The sequence below is a fragment of the Neodiprion virginianus genome, chromosome 3 (assembly GCF_021901495.1).
Source record: "Neodiprion virginianus isolate iyNeoVirg1 chromosome 3, iyNeoVirg1.1, whole genome shotgun sequence".
NCBI lineage: Eukaryota > Metazoa > Arthropoda > Insecta > Hymenoptera > Diprionidae > Neodiprion > Neodiprion virginianus.
Genome location: NC_060879.1, coordinates 11,359,062 through 11,385,027, shown reverse-complemented (window position 1 = coordinate 11,385,027; position 25,966 = coordinate 11,359,062). Strand labels below are relative to the sequence as shown.

General features: G+C 37.9%; 3 protein-coding genes across 7 annotated transcripts; 2 read left to right on the top strand and 1 right to left on the bottom strand.

Moving 5' to 3' along the window:
* Positions 1–246: 246 nt before the first annotated feature.
* LOC124301615 (uncharacterized) lies at positions 247–1,589 on the bottom strand. Its single transcript, XM_046756911.1, has 3 exons — positions 1,493–1,589; positions 1,308–1,422; positions 247–590 (listed from the first exon to the last, which is right to left on the bottom strand). The coding sequence occupies exons 1-3, from the start codon at positions 1,550–1,552 to the stop codon at positions 271–273; spliced, it is 495 nt and encodes a 164-aa protein (XP_046612867.1). The 5' UTR covers positions 1,553–1,589; the 3' UTR covers positions 247–270.
* Positions 1,590–19,282: 17,693 nt separating this feature from the next.
* Positions 19,283–22,288, top strand: LOC124301608 (uncharacterized). Of its 4 annotated transcripts, XM_046756900.1 has the most exons (5): positions 19,349–19,484; positions 19,610–19,752; positions 19,824–20,309; positions 20,397–21,830; positions 22,151–22,288. In XM_046756900.1, exons 2-4 carry the CDS (start codon positions 19,614–19,616, stop codon positions 21,818–21,820), a joined length of 2,049 nt encoding a protein of 682 aa, XP_046612856.1. In that variant the 5' UTR covers positions 19,349–19,484; positions 19,610–19,613; the 3' UTR covers positions 21,821–21,830; positions 22,151–22,288. The 4 variants fall into 4 exon arrangements, with proteins under 4 accessions (XP_046612857.1, XP_046612856.1, XP_046612854.1 ...); XM_046756901.1 differs by lacking the exon at positions 22,151–22,288 and having other exon boundaries at positions 19,283–19,484; positions 19,824–20,522; positions 20,612–20,679; XM_046756898.1 differs by having other exon boundaries at positions 19,350–19,484; positions 19,824–21,830.
* A 578-nt stretch (positions 22,289–22,866) lies between these two features.
* On the top strand, positions 22,867–25,890 carry LOC124301609 (uncharacterized). Of its 2 annotated transcripts, XM_046756902.1 has the most exons (6): positions 22,884–23,160; positions 23,803–24,018; positions 24,168–24,368; positions 24,524–24,846; positions 24,925–25,093; positions 25,456–25,890. In XM_046756902.1, the coding sequence occupies exons 1-6, from the start codon at positions 22,890–22,892 to the stop codon at positions 25,707–25,709; spliced, it is 1,434 nt and encodes a 477-aa protein (XP_046612858.1). In that variant the 5' UTR covers positions 22,884–22,889; the 3' UTR covers positions 25,710–25,890. The 2 variants fall into 2 exon arrangements, with proteins under 2 accessions (XP_046612860.1, XP_046612858.1); XM_046756904.1 differs by lacking the exon at positions 24,925–25,093 and having other exon boundaries at positions 22,867–23,160; positions 25,456–25,608.
* Positions 25,891–25,966: the final 76 nt, after the last annotated feature.

Genomic DNA, 25,966 nt, shown 5'->3' with positions numbered 1-25,966 from the left:
TTTTATTATTTATTATCTCTTACTATATAGAAAAAAGTACATAATTGTTACAAAATATATTAAATAAGTAAAGTATATTTTTGCAATAATATGGTTATATAATAATTACAAAGTTCTTTATAAAAATAGATTATCTATTTAGTGCACGAACGAAATAGATTAATATTGTTATTAAACGAATTAAAAAGTTTATAAAATATGAATTAATAAGTTCATAAAATTATTTCTATTTACAATTTTTTTTCCTTTATTTTTTACGATATAATGGTCCTACTCTTCTTCATCGAAAACTAAAGGTGTTTGAAAATTAACTAAACATGCACAGACAAATATAATTTGTGACATTAAAGTACGCATATTTAACGGCAAAACTGTTTGAAGAAGTCGGAATTTTTTTATACGCCCAATAACATGCTCAACATATATGCGTTGTTTTGCAATTTTTTTTGGTGACATCTCCTCTTGTGGAGTTAAACGATCGCGTCCATTCAAAAATGGAGGAATATTCAAATGTGCTTGCTTTGCTTCAACTATATCGTGAACGGTGAAACCTCGATCGGCAAGTACCACATCTCCAGGTTGCAACAAGTCTGCAATTTTGGATCGCTTAAATATTCCAGGATCTGATATTGAACCCTCGAATACATCAGATACAAAACTAATGCAACCATTTGGAGTGCAGCCAATCAATACTTTAAAAGTCGTATAAGCTTTATAACTTGAATATAAATTACCTTGGTGTTCAAAATTCGTTGGCGATTGACAAAAAAACTCGGCACAATCAACAATAACTCGAATGTTTTTTATAGACCTAAACATTTTTGGTAATGTTTCAGCTATCGTTTTTCTAGATGGAACCATCAATGGCTTTAATTGAGTAGTAAATTCATTATGCAAAAAATAAATCCAAGTTGTACATATTTTTGAGACAAACCCTGTAGAAACATCGAACTTGTAAGCTAAATCTTCTATTAAATATCCCATGCGTAATCTTAATAACACCAGAATTAACTGTTGCATTGATGTCAACTTGTATTTATTACTATTTTCGGAAGATTTATTTTTTGTCTCTCGATTACCCCAATATTCTAAGTTGTCACAAGCTGGACTCAAAAATCTATGCAAAGCTAGAATTTGCTCAAAATTCAGACTTGTATAAAATATACATTTTTTTTCATCAATGCGTATAGCATTTACAAACTTTTCCACAGCTGAATTTTTTTGCAACTTCACCTGAACACTTTTATAACGCATCTTTATACTGTCGGTTTGAATTTCTATCGTCGTAAATTTGTTAGTTCCCTCACAGTTAGTTTCTTCCTCCAGTATTCTCATCTCTGCTGATTGATCTGGTAATATTTGTTGAATAAAACAAGCAGTATCATCAGGAACATTGAAAATCTCTTCATGGGCCGTAGATTTCTACAATAAAAGAAAAAAGTTTTTTTATTTAAATCTATACGATTTTATTATTATAATATTTATACTCAACCTGCGCAACCGTCGAAATGTTGTTTATTTTCGTTTTTTCTGATTCATTCTCTCCTTCCATATCAGCTCTTTTATATTTTTCAAATAGGCTGGTTCTAACTGTGACTACCTATGAATTATTTTGAGGTTATAACTCCGAAAATCATATTGTTGTATAAATAATCATGCATTACCTTATCGATTGATTTATCAATTTGTTGAAATTCTTGGTAGCTTAAAGGATCAGGATTCTTCTCAGTTGGACCACTTTCTCCATGAAAATGTAGTGAACAAATGTAAGTATCCTTAGTCACATCATCGATTGATCTAAAACCTCTGTCACTTCGGCCACATTTTTTTACCCACAATTCACATTTTGCACATTTTGCACATGCTTTAATATGTAATTTGCTTGAGGATTTGATAATTTTTTTGCGATACTCTAGACAAGGCTTTGGAAAATTTATAAAATAATATGTATTGCCTTTGAATGATTTATACCGTCACTTTTACATACTCCATAACAACACCGTTTTGTTGTTCCGTTTCGTACAGATAACATGATTACAATCAGTTGCAAAAATTTATTTCTCAATAGTGACACTTATCACTTTAATTTTTTTTCCTGTTTTTATATTAATATACCTTAATTAATATTTATTTGCTTTTATTTTCTAGACGCGGGCACTTTAACATGCTTGTTTACAAAAAACAGTACGAAAAACATGGCTGATCTTGACGCATGCGTACAAAAAAAAATTTTGATGAAAAGGCCTACCGGGGCAGTAATTTCAACTTTATGGTCTTGTAAATTTATCGTTGTTTTGTCGTAGCAATTAAAGCATTCACTGATAGATTTATCGTTGTTTTGTCGTAACACTTACAGCATCGACTAATAAATAAGCTGTCTGGACAGAGTAAATATAATATGCGTTTTTGTAATTCTGATGCTCGGGATCGGTTTTGAGAACCAAAATTTGAGTTTCGAGCCTTACCAGATAAATAAAATAGGAATTACCGTACAGGCATTCTGTCCATATACGCGCCAGCGACTTCAGTAAAAGTTACATTCATTATGGTATTCTGAACCCGGGATTTTTCTCCGTGAATCTATGGATATCGAGTTACCCATTGTCGTAGAGTTATACAACTCTCTCATCGAGTTTATAAAAGGGTTTCGAGATCAATTCGATGTCTACGAACGCAAAGCTCAAGAGAAGTGTGGTATCAACGAGTATGTACAAGATACGTCGCGACCGCGTAGGTGTGCAACGAGGTTTCAAGAAAATCGCGAGAACGAGAATATTTTTTCGGCAGAGAGAATCTCAAGGTCAACACCTTCTACTTTATGATAGACAAACTTGTCAGTGAGTTAACTTCTCGCTCAAAATCGTACGTGACGTTGTAAAAAAAATTCAATTTTTTTACACGACTTGGAGAGATGGACCACAATGAAATCAGATCGAGAACACGTGATCTGTAATCCCTCTATTCCGGAGATTTAGAAGAGTCGATTGAAATTGAATGTCAACATCTTGGTGCACATTTGAAAACCTTAAAAATCAATTTCAGCAAGTTAATTGTGCACAATGCTGCTCGAGAGAAACTTGGGTCCAGTATATCCAAACGTAAACATTGCTCTTCGAATATTATTGAGTATGCCAGCAACTAACTGTTCGGCTGAGCGCTCATTTTCGGTATTACGCCAAGTTAAAAACTATTTAAGATCGACAATATCACAAGAGCGTCTTAATGCTCTTGCCATTTTGTGTATCGAATCAGAAATTACAAAGAATACCCAATTTGACAACCTTGTTACAGAATTTGCGCGTGCGAAGTCTCGCAGAGGTTATTTCGGTTGAGTAATGGTACAAATAAATTATCTGTACTTGGGAGTCACGAGTTTTATCTCTCTATCTAATGAAAAAGTTTCAAACAAATGAACAGGTAGAAAAAGATTATAATAACAATAGTATACGCATGAAGTTGGCGGTGGGGTGAGATCCCGAAAACAAAACAAAAAGCATCTAGCAAACCCTTTGACAGCTGTCATCGGCTGTTTATGACAGTCTTTGACAAATATCTTTATGGGTATCTGTTTCTGACGCGCAAAAAGTGAACATGCAAACGAAAATTATCAAGATGATTCCCGACGGGGATTGTCTTCTTCACGCGTTGGCGTATTGTGTATACGGCACTCAAGATCGACACGCAGAGGTGAGACTGAGTATCGTTTCAAATATAGTGGATAATTGGTCTACATTTGCGGGTCTCATTACAGGTAATGAGTCAAACGGTGCTGTGATTAGGTCACCTGGTGATTACAAATCACATATGAATAAAAATGGAATATACGGGGGAGAAGCAGAATTAGCTGCAGCTGCGGACATTTTTAAGATATGTTTAATCGTGTATCGCGAAGAACAAATTCATCCACACCGGATCGGATCACAAAATGAAACACAATTCTCGCCACTCTTCACCGGCGACGGAGACAGTGGACACTTTGATGTCTTGTAGAACCAAAATAAAATTCAGATAGTGAGTAATAAGTATGAAAAGTAACAATCAAATAATAGTAAATCTAAATATATCACCAAACAGTCAAAAGGACAGCCAGGATTTACGATGACAATGGGGAAAGGTGGAGTTTCAAGTAGCAGATAAGACGATGAAGATGGTGGATGGTCGGAAGTATCACAAAAGAAAGAAGAAAATAAAATTGTAAGTGCGAAGAACCAAATAAGCCAGTTCAGTGCCTACGAGTCTTTTGCGTCCGAGGCCATGACGATTTTCGGTTGTTAGCGCGTTCGACCAACTCGCGTCAACAGGGATGCCAAATCTCCAATGAGCGAGGAGGCGAGCGTGCAATACACGTAAAAATAGTCAGTAAGACGCGGCAGCGTTGCCAACCCTAAAGAAATTTCTTTAGATCTAAAGAAATTAGAGTCCGTTCAAAGAAAAAAGAAAAGTTGTTTTCTTGTTAAGAAATATTGACGTTTAGACCGGAATCTGAAGAAAATCTAAAGATTTCTGACCAAATCTTAAGACTTATGGCGAAATCTCTTAGAATGGTTGTGAAATCGAAACATAGCTAAAAATCAACCAATTGCGAGGCTCCTGAGAAAATATGCACCAATCAGATAGCGTCTGCAATTTGCGAACGCACTTATTTAACAAGTTGATGGTACTAGTGGCGGTGTCGTAGTGGTGCAGCCGTTGCAGCACTGTGGCGGGAAAAATCTGTAGAACGATCAACGAAGTCCGTGTTGGAGGTTTGTATATTCAACTAATCTCAATACATATTTTTGCGTAGAAAGACATTTAAAGTTTCATGCAATTATTGTTTATGATTTCCATAATTTTATCCAATTTTCGAAACACTATGATTTTTAAATATTTATTCGTAATTTTTCATTATAGGGTTGTAACCTCAAATTTTTCATCCACGCGGGCGTGAGGTGAGTGATGTGACTTGTGGCTAACATTAATAAGGTGAGATTAACAGGCAGTTTTATTTGATTATTTCAAATTTTATTTATCCAAAACAGTTGAGTAGCTTTGTTGTTATTTAAAGCACCTAATTGTGACGTATTTCCTAATATTCAACTAAGTCTTGAATTTACCGATAAGCTGTTTTATTTTTATCCTACAGTATAGGAGACACGAATTCACCTGGAAACTGAATCCAGATTTAATTGAAGTCACGGTTTTTGACTTTGATCATGGCGTCGGACAGTGACAGCGTTCATTCTGATTCTAATGAAGAAAAACGTTTAAAAAAATCCCAAAAAAAACCTTACGCCCAGAAGTATATGTCATCATGGGAAAAGGATCCCTTAATGGAAAAATGGCTGGCAAGAAGCAAGATAAATGAACGTCACTTTCACTGTAAAGTATGCAATGCTGACTACACTACTGTTGGTGGAAGATCAACTTTGCTCAAGCACAGGAAGTCTTCTAAACACGTACAGCGAGCCACCACTTTGAGGAAACAACCCGTTATTAATAATCAGAGCTTCAAGAGAGAAATACAGGTATCGCATCAGATAAAGTATTCCGAAATCAGAATCGCAGCATTCATGGTAGAGCATAATATTGCCTTGAATACAGCTGATCACCTGACAAAATTGATTAAAGCTATAAGTCCTGATTCTGAGGTAGCTAAGGGTATCAGTTGCAGCAGAACAAAGTGCACTAAAATAGTGTAAAATGTCACAGGTTATAGTCAGTTTGAACAAATTGTGCAGTGTCTCCAAACAACCAAGTTTTCACTTCTTGTTGATGAATCCACAGACGTCAGCGCAACAAAGCACTTGGCACTAGTAGTCAGATTTTTTAACAATGGTCGGATAAATGATGTGTTTCTTGCCCTGATTCCTACACCAATTGTGACTGCCCAAGCTCTGTATGATCACGTTATCGCTTTTTTCAAAAAGCATAATATCCCATATAAATCGAATATGATTGGTTTTGCAAGTGATGGTGCAAGTAATATGTTCGGAACTCATCACTCTCTGTCCGTCTTGTTGAAAAAAGACATTCCGCACTTGTTTTTAATGAAATGCATCTGCCATTCTTTTGCATTATGTGCTAATTATGCGTGTGAAAAATTACCACGTGTAATCGAAGATATCGCCAGAGATGTATTCAACTATATCCAACATAGTTACAAGAGGCTCTCTGTGCTTAAACAATTCCAAGAGTTCTTGGGCCTGAAGCCCCACAAACTTCTTCACCCTTCACAAACCAGGTGGCTTTCATTGCTACAAGTAGTGAAAAGATTGCTCGAACAGTACAATGCGCTCATTTTGTTCTTTACTGATGCAGTTTATGAGGATAAAGTTCTAGCAGCAGACATGATTTTAAGCAGATTAAAAGAAAAGTATGTTAAAATTTACCTCCAATTCTTGGAATATGTACTGCCATATTTTACCAACCTAAATCTTGAAATGCAGTCGGAGGAAACAAAAATCCATCAACTCTATTCACGTGTGTCTACGGTATACAAGACGCTGCTGAACTGCTTCCTTAAGAGTGACTATGTTAGAAACACTGCTGTAGAAAGAATTGTGTTTGATAATCCGCATAATTTCGTTGTGATAGAAGAGGTCTACCTTGGTGCAAAAGTTACTGCGTCCATATCAAATGGTTCTCATGGACTAAGTTTGGAACAACTTTCAGATTTCCGTCTCAGATGTCTCCAATTTTACATTGAAGCCTGCAAACAACTGGTCAAGCGGTTCAATTTCCAAGACCCTAATCTCCAAGTGTTCAAAGAATTAGGCTTCTTAGATCCGACGCAAATGAGGTCACACAACTCCATCGCTCCTCTTGCATCAAAATTTCCAAACCTGGTCCACGAGAATGCTTTGAATGATCTGGACTCAGAGTGGAGGGAGTTAAAAAATCTGGAAATAAATGTGCCACTTGCACCCAGTATTGATTATTGGGAGACAGTCTCAAAACTTAAACTAGGTGATGGATCAGTTAAATTTCATCACTTGTCCGACTTCGTAAGGAACTTGCACTGCCTGCCACACTCTAGTGCTGCGGTGGAACCAATATTTTCCCAAATCCAGCTTAATAAGACCAAAGTTAGAAATCGTCTGGAAGCCGAAACTTTGTCCGGCATACTGCACACTAAAACTTTGATTGGCAATGATCAGTGCTTCGATTTTGTAGTCAATCCATACGTCATAGATAAGCACTCATTGCAAATGTACAACTAAAAATCAATACTTATAATTTGTACTAAGATAACAAAACCTAAGTCATCATAAATTTAAGGAAACTGTTTACTGTCTGGATAGCTGACATATTTCGACTATACTCATTGAATTATTCAGATAAAAGTTGATAAATAATTAGTTTTCATTCCATAGGCTTTCAGTTATTGATTTGCATCTTTGGTGCGTAGACAATTTTGATCAGTAATCTTAATTTTGGAAACTATAAATAACAGCTATTGGGTGTTGGAGTGTCAGCTATTGAGATACTTACATTAAGTTATTGATAAGAAATTAAGACTGTGCTACAAAATGTGATGGATAGCAAATATATAAGTAGAAGTTTCTAATATCTTTATACCTACAATTCAGAATGTAGGATATAAATCTGTCTGTGTTACCTCGTTCGATAATTATTATTACATATTTCTAGAAAAAAATGTTGATATTATAAAGCGAAAAAATATGTTATGTATTCCTATGTTTATTGAGTTTCAATACTGTCAAATATCACTCCTGAAAATAAGAAATCTGAAGAATTATTGTGGCGCCATTGGCAACGCTGAGACGCGGTCGTCCGTCGCGTAACGACACCAAGGCGAGAGAGTCCTGTGCTCTCTCACATACGACTTCCCAAAAGAAGGGAGATAATTCGATAATCGAAACGATCGGGTGAACGGTCGTATGGTTCCAGATTCTCCGAACGCGGGTGAACAGCCATACGATCCTCGATTCTCCGATCAAAAAATCAAACGCAAACCGAGGATTGCAATGGCACGGACCAAACTGGCTTCTTGACAAAGGAAAAAACGTAAACAATATAAAACGTCGTGGGTTATTATGCCGCAAGGCTTTTCCCACAAGAGCCAATAAACGACAAAAATCCGATGGCTCAAATCGCGAGTGTGCTTTATTTCGAAACCAAAACCTTCAACCTTTATCCTTCAAAAGAAAAAATCCAAAAAAAATTAAATATACAGAATCACGAGGCAACTTTGAAAATAAAGGAACTTCGACTATACAAAATGGTGTCAGAAGCGGGATACCAACCCACGCCCACATAGAGGACAAGAAGAAAAAGGTGCAAACGTGCATCGTATTCAATAAATCGTGACACTCTTCGACTAGCCAGCCATCGTCTCCAAACTCGTCACCCCCCAGTTCGCCATCGGTGAAAAACGATCATCATCTACAAAAATACAAGTATACAAACGGTTCACGATTGTTAATATCGTATTATATACTTTCTTTGGCGTTATACGTCTTTCTATAGTTCATAACGTTCGACGTAGTCGAAAACACATTTCGGTCCAACGCACGCTTTGTGTGAAGAACGTAGCATGCATATATACGACAATCACGTGTATAAAACATAGGTCTCGTTTTGTTATAAGAGTTTCGATATATAGGCGTTGAATCGTAACCGCCGCACGGGGGGGGTTTGTTTACACTTGACGCGGGCTGCGCTTGGTCTCTTGATCTTTGTCGGTGGACGGACGAGTTCGTACGCGTTTTCGAAAAGATACGCGCTGTACGGGGAGAGGCTTAGAACTGACCCTTGAGAATCAGTCGAGCTTCGACATCGAACGCATAGACGTCGTATCTCGAGGCGTCGATTCGCCTGTTTTTCTGTAAATATTTTGTCCGCACAAGCTCAGTAAAATGGCTGCCCGCGTAAAGTTTACTAATCAAAAGCGTGCGACTTTAAAGGCGAACATTACAAATTTCGAGCGATTCATGGAGGACGCGGATTTTGAACCCGCGAATATAAAAATGCGGGCGGATCGTGTAAAAGAACAATTTCGGACATACGAGGAATTACACGATGAACTCGCATTATTAACCGACGGAGACGGTGACAACGTCAATGAGTTCGACGAGTTGCAGGATCGATTCTACGCGATCATAACTAAAATCGAGACAGATTTATTATCGACAACGCCACAACATCCCGGTATAGCAAACGTAACGTCGCTGCCGATCGACGGCACGCGTCGACTTAAGGGAGCTTTCCAGTGTGAAATTTTCAAAAAATCGATTTTTTTTTTTTTGCTTCATCGAATAGTATACACTCTTCCGAATATTCCCTGAGATTTTCATGCCGAAATTCAGATTATTTCGGTTACTGTACAGCATTTTTTGGAAGAAGGCAACGGAGCGCTACAGCTGCCGCGTCGGCCGTCTGCCCGTGCGACTGTTATTTCTATTGTCTCGTTCCTACCTGCACGTACATGAACTTGGCTCACCAATTGTCGAAAATGTGAATTCGGACTATTGCATAGTTCGCCGTTAATTAGCCGTAAATTAGTCGCGCGACTTATTTTTTTGTCGCACTCAATTTTCAAAAAAAAAGCGGATGGCGTGCTAAATTCTTGAAAATCAATCAATCACTGTGTGTGGCAACTAGCCCCAAAGCACGTATTCTGCGGCAAGCAGATAGTAGAAATCGCTACGCAGTGTGCTGCGTGCACCTTCAATGAAGGTTACGACCCAATTTTAAAAATTTTGAAGACGATGGGATGCACGATAGGGCCGAGCGCCGCAGATTTCGCCGCTAAGTACAAGAATGCGCGCATCATCCAAGCAAACCGCCGGGCGTCCCTGGATAGCAAAGAGGCGAGGACAGCTCGTCGGACTGAACAATCCATTGAGCACGATCTTTTCGAAGAAGCAGAAGGGATATTGTATGGACCTGGCATCGCTGATTGACCGTAAGTAAACGATTTACCTAAAATTTCCTCACTTGAAACTTTGAACGCGTTTTTCTCGAAACAGCATTTTTCAAAACGGTGTCCAACTTGGAGGGCAGAGTTTTAAAGCTATCGAGTTGAATTTTTTACACAATATTCTTAACGTCATAGTTTATCGTGCTATGGAAGCTTTTTTTTCTTTGACATCTTCCTATTTTTTTGTAAAAAAAACTGCCAAAAAAAATGCTAAAATCGATACTTTTTGTTCAAACCGGCGCCATTTTTGCAAAAAAAAAAAAAAGGAGAAAAGCCTCCGTAGCACGAAAGCCAATTATATACCGATCAATAATATTTTTGTGTTTTTTGTTTCAGATCAAAATTGTGACCCCCAACGTGGACACCACATCCAAGTGCATTTTCTGCAACAATTGTTTCATCATTTTTATAGATATTAATTAATAAATAAATCGATCTTTAAAAAATTGTTTTGTATTCTTTAATACCCAATTAATATACAAAAAAAAACCAGACCGATTAGATTATTTTTTCTTCAAAAAAAAAAAATCGCGAAAAACAGCGATTTTTCGGGCTGTCACACTGGAAAGCTCCCTTAAATTGCCGGTCGCCGACCTCCCAAGGTTCGACGGCAACATCGAAAAGTGGCTATCGTTTAAAAATACGTTTCTGACAATGATCGATTCTCGCGAAGACATAACGAAATTACAAAAATTCTTATATCTAAAAAATTGCCTAGAGGGTGACGCGTTAAATAAAATTCTCATTTGTAACGTGAGCGAAGAAAATTACGGGACGGCATGGAAGTTACTTCTAGATTCGTATGACAAGATTCGAATTTTGATCGTAAAACATCTCGACGCGATCCTCGAGTTGCCCGCGGTAAAAAAGCCGACGCATAAAGATTTAGCGCGACTCGTCGACGACTTGCGCCAACACGTGAACATGCTCGCGTCATTGAACGTGATACCAGATGAACACTTGTTAGTCCGGATAATCGAACGCGCGTTACCCAACAATATTCGGGTCAAGTTGGAAGAGACGCTCAATCTCGACACCTCGCCAACGCTCGAGCAAATTTACAAATTCGTCTCCGAGACCGCGTTTCGTTTATGTACGCTCGAACAAGATGTATCGCGTTCCAAACCAGAGACCAATCACAAACGACCGCTTCCGAATAATAAAGATCAAAGCGGAGTCAAGACACGACGCGGAGAAAATGGCGCGCGTACGTTAGCGATAGGCACGTCAGCAAAGTGCGTAGTGTGCAAACGGGAGAGTCATCCCACATACCAGTGTCGCGAATTTCAAAAAATGACGGTTCACCGACGGTGGAATTTCGTCAAGGGTTCATCGCTGTGTAAAAATTGCCTGCGCTTGCACCGCGGCAAATGCACTTCGACGCATTGCAAAAACTGCTCCAGGTTTCACCACACTCTTTTGCACAACGAATCTCCTGCTGCATCCACCTACGCGACCCAAGAAACGATACAGTCGGATACACCTAAGTCGACAACAAAGGCAAATTTAACATGTAGCGAAATGATTACACACAGCTTCACGTCAAGGGCGTTACAGTCGCAGTTAATGCTGAGCGCTCAAATACGCGTCAAAGACTCACGCGGTCAATACGTAAAACGTCGCGCTTTATTAGACACTTGTGCGACAGCGCATTTTATCACGGAGGATCTTGTAAGAGAATTGAAACTACCGATACGCGCGTGTACGATCGCGGTAGGAATGATCGACGACGCAAATACAATTTCTAAAGGCGCGGTCGAATGTACATTTTATTCGATACACTATAATTTCAACAAAACTCTCACGTTTCTGGTCATCCCGAAAATAGCTGATAACGTACCGAATGAAATCTTTCCTCGCGAATCAATCGACTTACCGCGGAATGTAAAATTGGCCGATCCGCAATTCCATTTGCCTGGAAGGATCGACATCCTCATCGGGTCAGGGACAACGTTGTCATTATTATCGATCGGACAATGTAATTTGTCCCGCGACGGCTGCGATCTCGTCTTACAGAAAACTCAGCTCGGCTGGGCCGTTGCCGGCGGAAAATCAAACACCACGATCGGGAAACGAACGTCGTGCCAACTGACCGAATTAAAGGAAACAATCGAAAAATTCTGGTTGCTCGATGATGCAAACGCTAGTCAAATAAAATTATCGGAAAATACAAGCTGTGAAACTCATTTCAATCGAAACGTCACTCGCGAACCGTCGGGACGGTACGTCGTTCGTCTGCCGTTCCGCAGCGCCGATCGAGACCTCGGTGATTCACGATCTATGGCCTTGCGACGATTTGCTGGCTTGCAAAAAAAGCTTAACGCGGACCCGGTCCTTAAAGCGGAATATCATCGCGTTATGAATGAGTACATAGAACTAGGCCATATGTCACTCGTTGTCGACGAATCACTACCCGGTTATTATCTCCCACACCACGCGGTCATAAAGGTGACAAGCGCTACGACGAAGACCCGAGTTGTCTTCGATGCGTCCGCCAAAACAAGCATGGGAGTGTCGCTTAACGATACGCTGATGGTCGGCCCGACTATTCAATTGAAACTAATCGAGCATCTTTTACGATTTCGCAGTTATAAATTCGTGATTACCGCGGACATCGCAAAAATGTACCGACAAATCTGGATCGCCCCCAGCGATCGTCGGTACCAATGAGTTTTTTGGCTCCAACAGGAAAGAATTCGCGTATTCGAACTAAACACCGTAACGTTCGGCGTGTCGTCGGCTCCGTTTCTTGCGATACGAACCGTACAAAAACTTGCAAGCGATGAGAGCGCGGATTATCCTAAGGGGGCCGAGGTTTTAACGCGCGATTAAAGTGCCGAAAAAAAGTTGAAAATTTTTTTCCAGATTTTTTTTCGAGAACAGTTTTATGAAGAATTTTTTTCTCTGCTAAGAGCCTGCTTTTCTGCACTTTTCTGGTTTAAAGAACATTGGGAATCTGTAAAAATCGTTTCTAGAAAGACAAAATTTTTTTTACCTTACTGCCAGTTTGGTTGTCATTTCCTCTATGCGAATATGTAAAGTATTTTGTTCAACACGTCCATGAAATAGGCCCTTTCATGTAAAGTGGATGGAAAATTGCGCATTTCTAGTGCAGGGTGGCCACAAATTTTTGGGGAAAAAATTCTATGACATTTCCAGGTTTTCCATAACCCGTTTTTAATTTCCTGACATTTCCAGGTTTTCCAGACATGTGGCCACCCTGATTCTCATTCCTTATTATATAAATATATAAATATTCAAAAGAACTTATACATGCACTTGTTGAAAAAACCATTCTGTGCAGAGGGAGGGTAATTTCTAGCTCGGGTAAGATGATGGTGCACTCGACTCCAACTTGTGGACCATCATCGGACCCTCATTAGAAATAGCCACCCCCCCCCCCTCCGTTGTACAATGTACTATTTTTTGCTGTACAATGACTCATAACTTTTCATCTTCTAGTGCCTATTGCAGCAGCTGATAAAACAGTACAGCTGAGAAAATTTTCATTATTATCATTTACCGGGGAACTTTCACCAGAAGGCTTAAAAGAAGTGGATTGTGTACCTAGTTCTTGGGTCAGATACGACGATGAACTGTGTTCATGCGTTGTCCATTACCCGAGTCCTCCTTACACGGCAGAAAAAAAAAATTATTGCAGGATCTTGTTAGTCTACAAGCTGGAGCACCTGCGGACTGGCCGTGGTATCTTATTGAACTGAGGGGTCACGCAGGTAAGTTCTGATATCTGTGAAAAATTTTGCACTCTTTTCAATTATCACAGAAACTTCATGAGTTTATCTCGTTTCTCAGAAACTTATGCGGCAGGTATGCAAAGGCTAAAGGTATTAGAAAAAAGGCCATACGCATACACAACTGACTCAGAAGCACATGCGAAAGAAAAAGCCGATACAATGACGAACATTTACAAAAATCAAAGTAACGCACGTACCTCCAAAACACTTGAGGAAATCTTGTCGAACAGTGAGCAGTCAACTTTGTCAGAACATGAAGATGATTCCGACGATGGTTAGTGTGATCCTTCAGTTAATTGATTTTAAGCAAAGATCAATACAATATTTTCACTTGATTTACTTACTTACTGTTTTTAGCACACTACATTGAGGGCTCTAGCTCAGACGAGGTGTCTGCAGCTATCAAAGAGATGAAAAATAATTCACGAAAGATTAAAAAACTTACTGTATCGAAGGGTGTGCGTGGTCTAAAAAATCTAAGCCAATCAAAGCATGCAAGTTCACTTCATACTAGAGCTAAAGGAATAACTTCTACTGACAGTGAAAAATCATCAGAATGTGTAGGAACATCTTCAAAATGTAATCATACGCCGCAAGACAAAGGCGATCCTTCGAATATCCGCAGTATGTCTAAACGTATATTAGAGACGATTAAACAACGGGGTAGTAAGGTTCCTTTTTTTTTTTTTTTTTGTAAAATTATATTCATTTTGTACTTGCAAAATAAAAAGGCAATTAACCATTTTTATAGCTACAAATCTGAGCTTGGTGCCTGAAGAAAATCAAGCAGAAATACAGCATTTGCTTGACGAGCCAGCTGCGTTGGAGGACACGATAAAAAAGTTTCCTTCAGGTAGTGCAGGTTCATATTTTTGTTCAGTAGCTTCTTCATCTAGGATCATTATTGTTAAGAAATGAAACACCTGATTTTTCGCTCTACAAGTAAAGCGGATTATTGATAATGAAATTGAAATAGATTTTAGTAAATTTCAAATGATTGACTGAGTGATTACTATAAAACAAAATTTATGAAAAAATATCGTACATTTACCTATAACGAATTTGTTACAGAGACTGTGTTCATTTACATGGCCATAAAAAAGCTGACGACAACAGTCAATACCGATGTAGAAGAATTACAAGCACTGCGTAATTCTGTTGAACGAATCTTGAAAACCAAGGTGGACCAAGTCTCTATAGTCACCTTCTTACAAAAGTACAATTTCGAAAAGCTGTCAACTGTAGCCGAATACGAAGCCTTCAATGAACGATTGGAGATTGATGCTGAATATGTGAAGGATTTGGTGAGATTGTTAAATGAAATTATGGTGCAATAGTCCTAACTTATCAGTTAATAATGCTTTTTGTAGAAAATTGCGATGGAATGCTTGCTGGATTCAGATATACAACGAACGATCACAAGAACTATTAAAAAATTGTTTCATCGAGATCTCGCTATGCAGTGTACTGCTTTTCGAAAGTCGAAAGACAAATTTCTACTTAAAGGCACTCTGTTCTATGACTTGCTTTTTGGTATGAATGCATATTTTCTCACTCACAAATAATTTTTCTTTTCCCGAAAAAATACACAATTTGTTACTAACTTTTAGACTTTGTGACTCGATTTCACAAGGGACCATCTGGCCGGGTTGTGACTGAAAAGGAGTTCTATCACACACTATCATCTTGTTGGATTTTCTGCCGCTGCTACTGAGCTGTGAGCACGGGCCGCCGCTGCGCGCGCAGCTCCTCTCTGGAGTCGTACGGCCGCCTGGCTTCGCTGCGGCGTCAGTCCTCGCTCCGTCACGCTGAGCTACGTACGCTGCCTTCGATAGCGCCTACTTAATCTTATATTCTTTAAACATTTTGATATCTAAGGTCTCTCTTGTACATGTCAATCAGAGTGATTCAATTTTCTATTAAAATAAACCTGAACTAATTTGGAGCAACTCAGAAGTTTCATTTATTCACCTAGCCAACATCGTAGTTTATTCACATCTTGCTTGACCAATTCCAAGGATTGGGATGGCAATCGAAAATGACGCCCGCTACAACCTCCGGCTGCAGCAGTTCCCAAACAGTAAAGTATTGACTCCGAAATGAACGTAAATATCTCGGTAAATAGGTATACGAACCACTTGAATCAAGACTCAAGTTACTCACAAAATATATACTCCAAAGAATATAAACTAATCTCATTGAACGTACTGAAATCAAAAGTTCCTAAGTAGTAGAATACCGTGTTGCGTCGAACATACGTCAATATACAGATAATTATGTTACAAAACTTTATGCGCATTATACGGTGGATACTGCATAAATATAGAATCATTTCCTGCAATACTACACGGAGAGAATTTTATAGGAAGCGTTGTCTTACTGATATAAGTCGACTAATCTCAGACTTCTGAGGCCTCGTATTATGGCCTCGTAGTTTGGTAACAATTACCTCAATTGTGACACCGGTTACCATACTTATAGTACCAGGTCTCAGAAGTCTGTGATAAGTCAACCAACCTATACCAGTATGACAGCGCTTCTCATAAAATTCTCTCCATGCATAACTACCTAGCCCGTTCCGATGTACATACTCATCAATAGGTTAGGCCACTTTGGGGTTCGAAAAAATGATCCTTATTTAGAAATTTTCACCTCGAATGAATTGATGCTTCAAAAAAAAAATTCATTTAAATTTGGTTATTCAATATTAATGATTCAAGAAAAATATCGAATCAAAAATATTAATAATTAACTGTGGCAAGTTCCATCCTGTTATTTGCTGCATTTTCGATGAGCAGTATGATTCCGGGCAAACGAGTTATTTAAAATCAGCAAACAATATGCTTTCTACTTCTTATTCAAGTATTTTTCAATAATGTACGATAATTTGAAAATTTGTACAATTGAGGTAATGGTGATGAGTCAAAAATAATCACGCAAACTGCTACTACTTTTTAATAATTCATCGTCATTATTTCAAAATTTGAACTCTTCAAATTTCCGTATGTGACATAAAAATAACTCACAAGTAGAAAACATATTGATCATTTGTTCCACATAAGACATTTATCCGAAATCATGTATAACGTTCACACTGATCGAAAATACACCTCGGGATGAAACCTGGCACAGAAAATAATTAATATTTTCTAATTACTCCTTTTTACATCATTAATACACCATGTAACTGTACTTGAAAACAAGTGAAAATAATAGAGTTGTCATATAACCTATTTTCAAATTTCTGACATAGTTTTGAAGGCCCAGGATGATATAAATTCCTAAATATGATCAATATCGAAAACCAACAATTTTGACTCATATTTGGTCCAATACGGTATTTTTAAACAAAAAGTTATTATTAAGTATTATTCTAAGTACCAAAAAAAAAATTTTATATTATATATTACATTTTATATGTATATTACTGTTACTACCTACATCAAAGATGTATATTGTTTATTATTTGTGATATACTGCATTAAAGTACAAACGTGATAAAACTTAAGTTCAAAGTATTGTACTATCGTATATACTGTAGTACAAAACTGTGCATTGTGTGTGTGCAATACCCAATAAAATATTATTAAATGAACATTACTATTCAGATTTATTTCAGCATGAATATGAGGGCATTCGTGGGCCTCGCGGGGGTATTCTAGGGCTAAATTAGGCTTTAAATTGGCTTATAATTTGGCCCAAGGCTGGCAGCCAATATCGGCCCAATCTTAATATCCAAGTTGGACAGCCCATATTATATTATGTAGGCCCAAATCTGATCGCCTGTATTAGGCCAATGTCGATTACTGTCCCGTTTATTACATTTGGCCTGATACATGCTGTTAAACTTGGGCCAATATTGGTTTTAATATGTAGGGCCAAGTCTGGTTGCCCGTATTGGACCAATGTCGATTTGTCCCGGATTCTTCTTTTGATCCCATATACGCTGTCAAGCTTGGGCCAATATTGGAGCCACTATTGGCCCAAGTTTAAAGGCACGTATGGGGCCAAATGGAGAAAGCGGGACAAATCGACATTGGCCCAATACAAACGCCCAAACTTGGGCCTACATAATAACGCGGAAAATTAACTTGGCCCCTATTAGCGCCCAGATAAAATTTCTACACGGGTCTCGGCTTCGGTCAGAAATTATTTTATTTCAAATTTCTGTTTGAACCGACTCATGACTTTCATGCGCAAAAAAGTTGCGTATGAAACTCACGCATACTCTGGGACCCTTTCTCTACGCTGCATGTATGCATTCGGTAGAGCTCACATGCGCTGCTCACGCGGTAGAGTGGGAGTTGATGAGCTGAACAGTTTACTCCTGCTTCAGTTCGATTTGAAGCGGCGGAGAGTGAACACCTTGAATTTCCTAGAATTATCGTCTTCTGAATGTCTTTGAACTGGTAAGTATACATTCTTTTATCCTATGAAAATAGATACACGATTGATAAATCCGTTTAATTGTCACTCTGTTGTAGTTTATGATTAACGTATGACGATCTGCGTAATATGCAGCACACGTTTGACCGTGCTTGTATCTTTGTATACATGAACGTAATTCCACCTCAGTAGGATTTCGAAACCCCAAATAGATGGCGCTACGGAGCGTATAATACATACACCCATGACTCACACTTGTAACGTGCTTGTGTGTTACTCATACATCGTATCTTAGATGTTTTCGAATTGTGTAGGTCAAGACTAATAGAATTACCGAGATTTACTAATTTTCCTTCAAGGCTCTAAAGATGATCAGGTTCAATTTCACTTTGAAGTTATCGACAAAGTACTTTATGGAATATCGTAGTGTACTACAATTGTCGTTTTTCGGTCAAGACCACTATTAACTCACTTTATTATGCTCATTGTGACATATTTCAAAACCCAAACAGTTTTCTTGTATTATCGAGGTGAGGTTTTTGCAACTTTGAATTGTAGAGATCAACAATATTCTTGGCTGATTTTGAATTACCGTTATATTTATTTTCGAATTATTTTAGCAGTTTTCTGAAGGTGAATGAGTTTAGTTTCTGTTGATGTATGTACTATACATTTATATTGTACACACATATATCTACACTCTGTAATGTATACTGACATTGGGGAAACCGAATCTGACCTACACGTATGTATTCTAATACCGAGTGAGTGTGTGAGAAGCAAGAGTTTTGTTTTTCTGTACACAGAGTCGAAGAGAGTCGAAAACAAGATCGCAGACAAAGCGCCACGAATGTCAGGTGTTGTCCCGAATATTCGAATATTAACTTAACGTATTTCTATATAATAAATATACCAATAGAATTATTGGAGTCTCGTTTTTTCCCAACCATTCTAACAGTTTCAAATTTTAAATGTTTTTGGATTAGGGAGGTTCGAATTTGATCAGATTCACCTTAGTAAAGAAATATAAATGTATCGATGCTTCACCAATGGTTGTTGTTATTTTTCTGTGTAGTTGTGATTAGCATGACTAGCGTAACTCACATTTTTTGTTTAAATACACAACCGACGCCGCTGTTGCGCTGAGCGGACACATGATATAATAACCCGTGCAGAAATTTGAACTGGAAAGCCAGGCTACTCTCTAGCACCTCGTAGTGATTTACTGGCTAGCGCAACCTGTACAGGCCCTGCCTCGGCATTGGCGAGTTCGGCCCAATTCCGCGTTCCCTAGCCAACACTGTCCAGAAACTGGTCGTTGTTCGCTGATGAAAACTTATTACCGGTGTTTACCATTATTTATCAGTACTCCAACTTATAATTTTTAAAGTTTACTCCAGACGTCCACTGTGATATTTGTGAGTTGATTTTCGTAATCTTCGTAATGGGAATGTAGAATACCATAGTAAATATGTTTTGAAGGTAACATAACCTAAAAATTTCTATCCTATCATTTTTATGTTTTATTGTCTATCTATTTCAGCATAATGAATAACATAATTGAAAAACGACGACGAACACGCGACCGTGTGCGAAGGCATCGTTTCGTTCATCAAAACACTATTGTGCCACAGAACCATCCGCTAAATGATGACAGTGACTCTGACATCAACTCCGAAACTGAATGTGTGTAATATAAGCATCAACCTATAAGTGAAATAAAATTTCAGTTGTTATAAAGCAAGTATGAATTGCAGGTGTCAGTGATCAAGAAAATAGTAATAGGTCTGAAGAAGATGTATCCGAGGGTGGTATTTCTGAACAATTACTTGAACATAGCCAAAGTGAGATCGACGAAGAGAATGGTGACTCAGGTGACGGTTCTCAGATAGACCACGAAGAAAGTGTATCATCAGCCAGTGTCATTGATGAAAACAGTGATATCGGCTCATCTATAAATGAAGCGACTGACGATAGTTTGAATGAACGAAATGAAGCTGAGGAAATTCGAAAATGGGCAATAAAAGAACACCTTAGTCATTCTCAATTGGATGGGCTTTTGGTGATTTTGAGGAGAAGATTGCTGCCTGAACTTCCAAAGACAGCAAAAACATTTCTACGTACATCGGCAGTGGCCTATGATATACAAGACATGGAAGATTATGATGGAAATATGGGACAATTCGTGTACTTTGGTATTGCTGAAAGGCTTCGAGCCTGTGTCAATGAAGAAGTGCACATAGGTAATGAAATTTTGATCCAAGTTAATGTCGACGGACTGCCTCTCTTTAAATCAAGTAACACTCAACTGTGGCCCATTTTGTGTAAAGTTGTCCACGAACCAGACATATACGAGCCGGTGCCTGTAGCTATATACGCAGGTTCTACAAAACCAAAAAGAGTTGATGAGTTCTTGGATGAGTTCATTGAGGAAATGAACCAACTATCAGCGAATGGTATTGACATTAATGGCAGACTGTTTCAAGTAAAAATTCAAAGTTTCATATGTGATACGCCAGCTAGGTCTTTCCTCAAATGTGTTAAGGGTCATACTGGATATTATGCGTGTGAAAGGTGTACCGTGAGAGGATGCAGACCTGGCAGATCTACTGTATTTCCTGATGCGGATTGTCCTGAACGAAGTGCTGAGGACTTTAATAGACAAAGGCAGCGAGAGCATCACAATAGTGTTTCGCCATTGCTACGTTTAAGACCTGCAGTAAACTTGGTCTTGTTATTTATTCTCGATTTCTTGCACTTAGCTTGTCATGGTGTGATGAAGAAACTTTTGAAAGACTTTTGGCTTTTAGGCAATCTCCATCTCAGACTAGGCCGCAGAAGTCGAATCGAACTGTCTCGCAGAATGGAGTATTTAAAAATTCTGGTAACTTCTGAATTTCAACGTAAACCACGGTCCGTAGCGTTTATAGCAAAGTGGAAGGCCACCGAGTTTAGATTTTTTCTATTATATTGTGGAGTTGTAGTCTTGAAGGGTATTTTGAACAATAGACTATATAAACATTTTTTATTATTTCATGCGGCATGCAGAATTTTATGCTGCGAAGATCTAGCCCTCAGGTACAACAGGTTTGCAAAGAAGTATCTCAGAAGTTTTTTCTTAGTTATGCGCCAATATTATGGCCCAGATTCGCAAATCATGAACCTTCATAACTTAATTCATATGGCCGATGATGCTAAGAACATGAAGTGCTCCCTTACAAAGATAACTACATTTCCTTTTGAAAATGCACTCGGTCACATAAAAAAGTTAGTCCATTCGCCAAATCGACCATTGGCTCAAATCTGTCGCCGCTTGAATGAGAAATTTTCGATAAAAAATCATAAAGCAACTCTACCCCAGTATGTAGAGATACTCAAGGAGAATAGTGATATCCCAAATTGTAGGATGAATCACAAAGCGATATCGAAACTGAAATTCAAAGGGAAATATATACTTTCGGTCAAGGCTCCCGATAATGTAGTTCTTCTTAAAAATGGCACTATTCTCGAAATAAATCTTATGTCGTACCCTGATGACAATCTAGAAGACGTGACAATTATTGGAAAAAAATGGAAAATCAAAGAGTCGCTGTATATGTATCCGTGTGATTCGAGAGTGCTGGAAGAATGGGTGCTTGAAGACAGATCATCTGCAACTACAATTACGTGCCCTATTGATCAAATCAAACGCAAAATGATAATATTACGTTTGCCTGGAAGAGAGAAAACATATGGAATATCTCTATTACATTAATTTAACACAGGTCGGTTGAAACGTGGTATACAGTGTAATGTTACGTATATACTTGTATTAATCCGAAAAAAGTAGCTGGATATCTTTTTATATTTTAACAATAAATAATATTTTTCAGTACTCTAACCTCAAAATCTCGACCAACGCGACTTCGTCGTGATTTCGTGGCTCTAGTGATGAAAAGTACAACTCGAAACTCGTATGGATAAGGTTTTTTGACATGCGTGTTACAAGCACTCGCCTTCGGCTCGCGCCGTAAACCTCACGTCTCGTCAAAAAGCCTTATCCATACTTGTTTAGAAATGTACTATTATCCCTATTTAATTTCAGGGCGAGTGTCACAAGGTGTAATGCGCAAGCTTATTTTCACGAATAATATATGTATAAATATACATATATATTATATATGTATAATACATATATCAATATTATTCGTTTGAGTATGGGAAGACCGTCAATCAATTGCCGACACTGGAATTATTTTTGACGAGGACGTTTCTGATGTGTCTCGATATTTAAATAACGCGCGTGACTGTGGCGACATGTCGATAGTGGCGACTTGTTGACTATCGTCGTTCCGGCACGTGTTGTGTACAGCGTCCTAAAAGCCTAGAAGTGCCTGGATTTTTCTTTCACGAAAATTGCAATCATTTGAAAAAGCTGGAATTTTTTTGTAAGTGGTTCATTAAAATTATTACGAAAGCAAGCTGTTTTGAACTTTACGAAGTGAGAAGTGATCAAAAGTGTACAAAACACAAAACGTGCTGCGCAAATACCGAACGGCTCGCTGAACGTGTTATCCCACGTGCTAACCTTACATTGCATCGCTTATCATTTTTTATAACAGCTACCTGTGCCATCGACTATTCTTCGTAAGTTGTCCTTGAATATTCAAGTACAGACATTTATATTTATTACGACACAATAAGAAACTATTTATATAAATATGACACGTGCGTACTCTACCCTAACCTAACCTAATCTTACTAAACCTGTAACAGCGCATATATACATATAACAGACGCCTTTATATTATGAACAGAATCCCTCTTCGTATTTTAAGCATATAATGGGAGATGATAAAGAGGCAGAAGAGGCCATCAAGGCTTTTCAATTAGTCGAATTCGATCCACCTAATAGAAAACAAAAACGAGGCACGATAGAATGCGTACCATCGACTTGGATTTCCTATAACCCATCGACTGGCAGATGCCAATGCAAATTCATGCCACCTCCGTATTCAGTAGAGGACTCGGAACTTTTGTGTTGGCTCGTCAAAGAACAAAGCCCTCTACAAGAATCTTGGCCTGTCTACCCAATAACACTCAAGGGACATGCGAGTAAGTAAATGATCTGTTGCGTTTTCTATTAGATTTGTATATTGTTCGGAAATAATCATCAAAGGGGAATAACTGTTAAATTTTGAAAAGATGACGTATTCAGTTCATATCACAAAGGTTCGTCTGTATAGTCTCACTATAACGCCATAAGATTCGATCAGTATTTAAAGTCACTGCTCTCAGAGAGTTATAAGTAAACCCAGTTATATGTCGACGGAGCTGAAATCAGAAGATATGAAAATCTTGGGTTCTGAGGGTCATCCGAAGCTCACAAGCTTGCACTGTGTAGCCGTCACATAGTCTACGTCTGAAACTTTTAACAGAGTCAATATTGTAGAAGCCGGCTTTGCAAAAATTCATATATTTTTGTGGGTTGTGGCAACGAATAACACAAGCACATGATTGATTTCGTGTCTTCTGATCTCAGATCTAGACGTATACCGATCAAATATACATTGAGCTTTTTAACACATCAATTTTGAATCGTGTACATGTGAAGACGAGCAATAAAAAGTTAAAATTATCAAAATTTATTTTTCACTGCCAAATAATTTGTATAGCATCAAAAAGTTCAGCTGAGAGCAACATTTCTTGTAAATAATGGAAGGTTAAAAATTTCTGTTATATTTTTTCTTCTTCTAGCAACTTATGATGATGCAATGAAACGTCTCAAAGTATTAGCAGACAAGAAATTTGTATACACAGAGGATGGAACGTTACCAGAAAAAAAATCAGAGGCAGCTAAAAAAGCATATCAGAGAATCAAAGTCAAAGGCGATAAAGCAATTGCTGAAAAGTTGATGCAAGTGCAACCCATTAACACCTCCAGGAATGACGATTATGCATCAAATGTAGACTGTAAATATAATATATACAATATATATATTATACATATATAAATTAGACACTTGGGTGACCAAAATGGCGGCGCAATTTTCGCTTCTTCGATAGGGCCCTCAAAATTTTCACTCTTGTGCAAAATCAGAAGTGCGGATATATTGTTACAGCATCCTTTGAAACATCTGACCCAATTCCTTGTATTAACAGCATCAAGGCCAAGAAAAAAAATACAAAACTTAAAAATATGACAGAAACTGACAATGAGTCAACAGCTGATGAAAACAGCAATGTGATCAAACCCAGAAAAAAACCGAAGCAAAAATCAAAACAAGAACATGCTTCCTCTACCGGCAAAAACCACGTTCAAGGTGTGTACAAAAACTATTTAAATTGTTTAATTCAATTGCCGTTTTTCGACATTTCTGGAACCTAATTTGATATGAATAATTTCTAGAAACACCAAGAACCTCGTCGAATAATACATCATTATAATTAATTTTTTTACATCAAAATTTTGTTCTAGAAATTGAACGAAAACTGAGCAAAAGATCATCACGTGAAGTGTCAAAATCCACAAAAAATGTGCCTAAAGAAAATAGCTCTGAACTGAATCAGAGAGATTGTGATATCCTTAGCGGACTGAGATACGATGTTCAAATGCTAACCAAAGCCATCGACAAACTCAAGGCCATCGTTGAAAAATCGGCCTTAGCGATGGATGCTCATGGGGCAAATGTCCAAAGTTTTACGACACAATATGATCTGAACCTGCCTGTAACGACTTTGAAGGACTTTGACGCATTCGACGAGAAATTAAAAGCTGACAAAAAATTTCGTAAAGAATTCGTGAGTAAAAAAATTTGGATACTGAATTTGTATTGTCACTTATACAATATCTCACTCATTGCTTCAATCTCTCTATAGACTAGTACATTGCATTTCGTTTTCGACCACAATGCAACCTTACCAAAAAATGTGACGGCATTATTGAAAAAAAATATTTCACGGGATGTGGCCTTGAATTTCAACGCAGTGAAGGCTGGCATGGATAAACGCATTTTCAAAGAGACACAACTTTGTGGAATATTGCTGGGTAACACAATTATCGTTAACCTCAATCGTTAAATCATACCTGATAGATTTTTGTTCACTCATCTTCGAAGAATCCGTATAGGTATGCCAAAAGGTTTTTCCCATTTTAAAAAGAGAAAAGACAACTGCCTGCTTTTCGTTTTTGAAGTAAATTACAGTACAATTCAGGGTATGTCAGACTTCGCCTTGTAGGTATAGTTGGATTCAGTCTAGGTAAGACCTATCATCGTGAAGACTTAAAGCAATTTTGAAATTGATGACACCAACTTTACAAACTAATAGACTTTCCACCACGATTTGCTCTTTTAGAAGAAAAAGAAAGCAGGGTTGTTTAGTTTTTTTAACTAAAGTCTTTTCTTCCAGATGTGCTTTTGTTGAAATACAAAGAGGGAGCGCAGGGATCAATGACACATGTAACTGAAAAGAGTGTTTATCGAGAACTCGGTAACTGCCTGAGTAATGCCGTCGATTGGGATGGGCATCGTAAATCTCGACTAAAGAAAAAAGCTGCAAAGAGTACTACAATCGCTGCAGTCCAATCAGTTTGTGTCAATGTACATTGCAGCGGCACCAGCATGGAATCGTTGTCTCGTAAATCCACAGACAAATCTTCTTAGTAACGTATTCGAAAACTTCCCAAAATAGTTGTGTACTTTTGTGCTTACTGATTAAAAAAAAAGTATTAAAAAAAAAGTCATTATTTACGTACTTTTCTACTCACTGATGGGTTTGAAAAATAAAAAAAATATGTGTTACTTACGTATTTTCTATTTAGTGATGTATTAAAAAAAAAAGAAATTCACTACTAACATATTTTTCACTTACATGTTTAAAAAAAAAAATCCTACGTACTTTACTGCTGACTGATATGATG

What these genes read in the sequence shown, in the direction of transcription:
- LOC124301615 (XM_046756911.1), bottom strand. Translation starts at nt 1,552, where the DNA reads ATGGAAGGAGAGAATGAATCAGAAAAAACGAAAATAAACAACATTTCG. An exon ending in ACATTTCGACGGTTGCGCAG is followed by an intron (nt 1,423 to 1,492) that starts GTTGAGTATAAA and finishes CTTTTATTGTAG; the next exon opens with AAATCTACGGCCCATGAAGA. An exon ending in ACTGGAGGAAGAAACTAACT is followed by an intron (nt 591 to 1,307) that starts GTGAGGGAACTA and finishes CCAAAATTGCAG; the next exon opens with ACTTGTTGCAACCTGGAGAT.
- LOC124301608 (XM_046756898.1), top strand. Translation starts at nt 19,614, where the DNA reads ATGAATAACATAATTGAAAAACGACGACGAACACGCGACCGTGTGCGA. An exon ending in CATCAACTCCGAAACTGAAT is followed by an intron (nt 19,753 to 19,823) that starts GTGTGTAATATA and finishes TATGAATTGCAG; the next exon opens with GTGTCAGTGATCAAGAAAAT.
- LOC124301609 (XM_046756902.1), top strand. Translation starts at nt 22,890, where the DNA reads ATGGGAGATGATAAAGAGGCAGAAGAGGCCATCAAGGCTTTTCAATTA. An exon ending in AAAAATTTCGTAAAGAATTC is followed by an intron (nt 24,847 to 24,924) that starts GTGAGTAAAAAA and finishes ATCTCTCTATAG; the next exon opens with ACTAGTACATTGCATTTCGT. An exon ending in ACTTTGTGGAATATTGCTGG is followed by an intron (nt 25,094 to 25,455) that starts GTAACACAATTA and finishes CTTTTCTTCCAG; the next exon opens with ATGTGCTTTTGTTGAAATAC.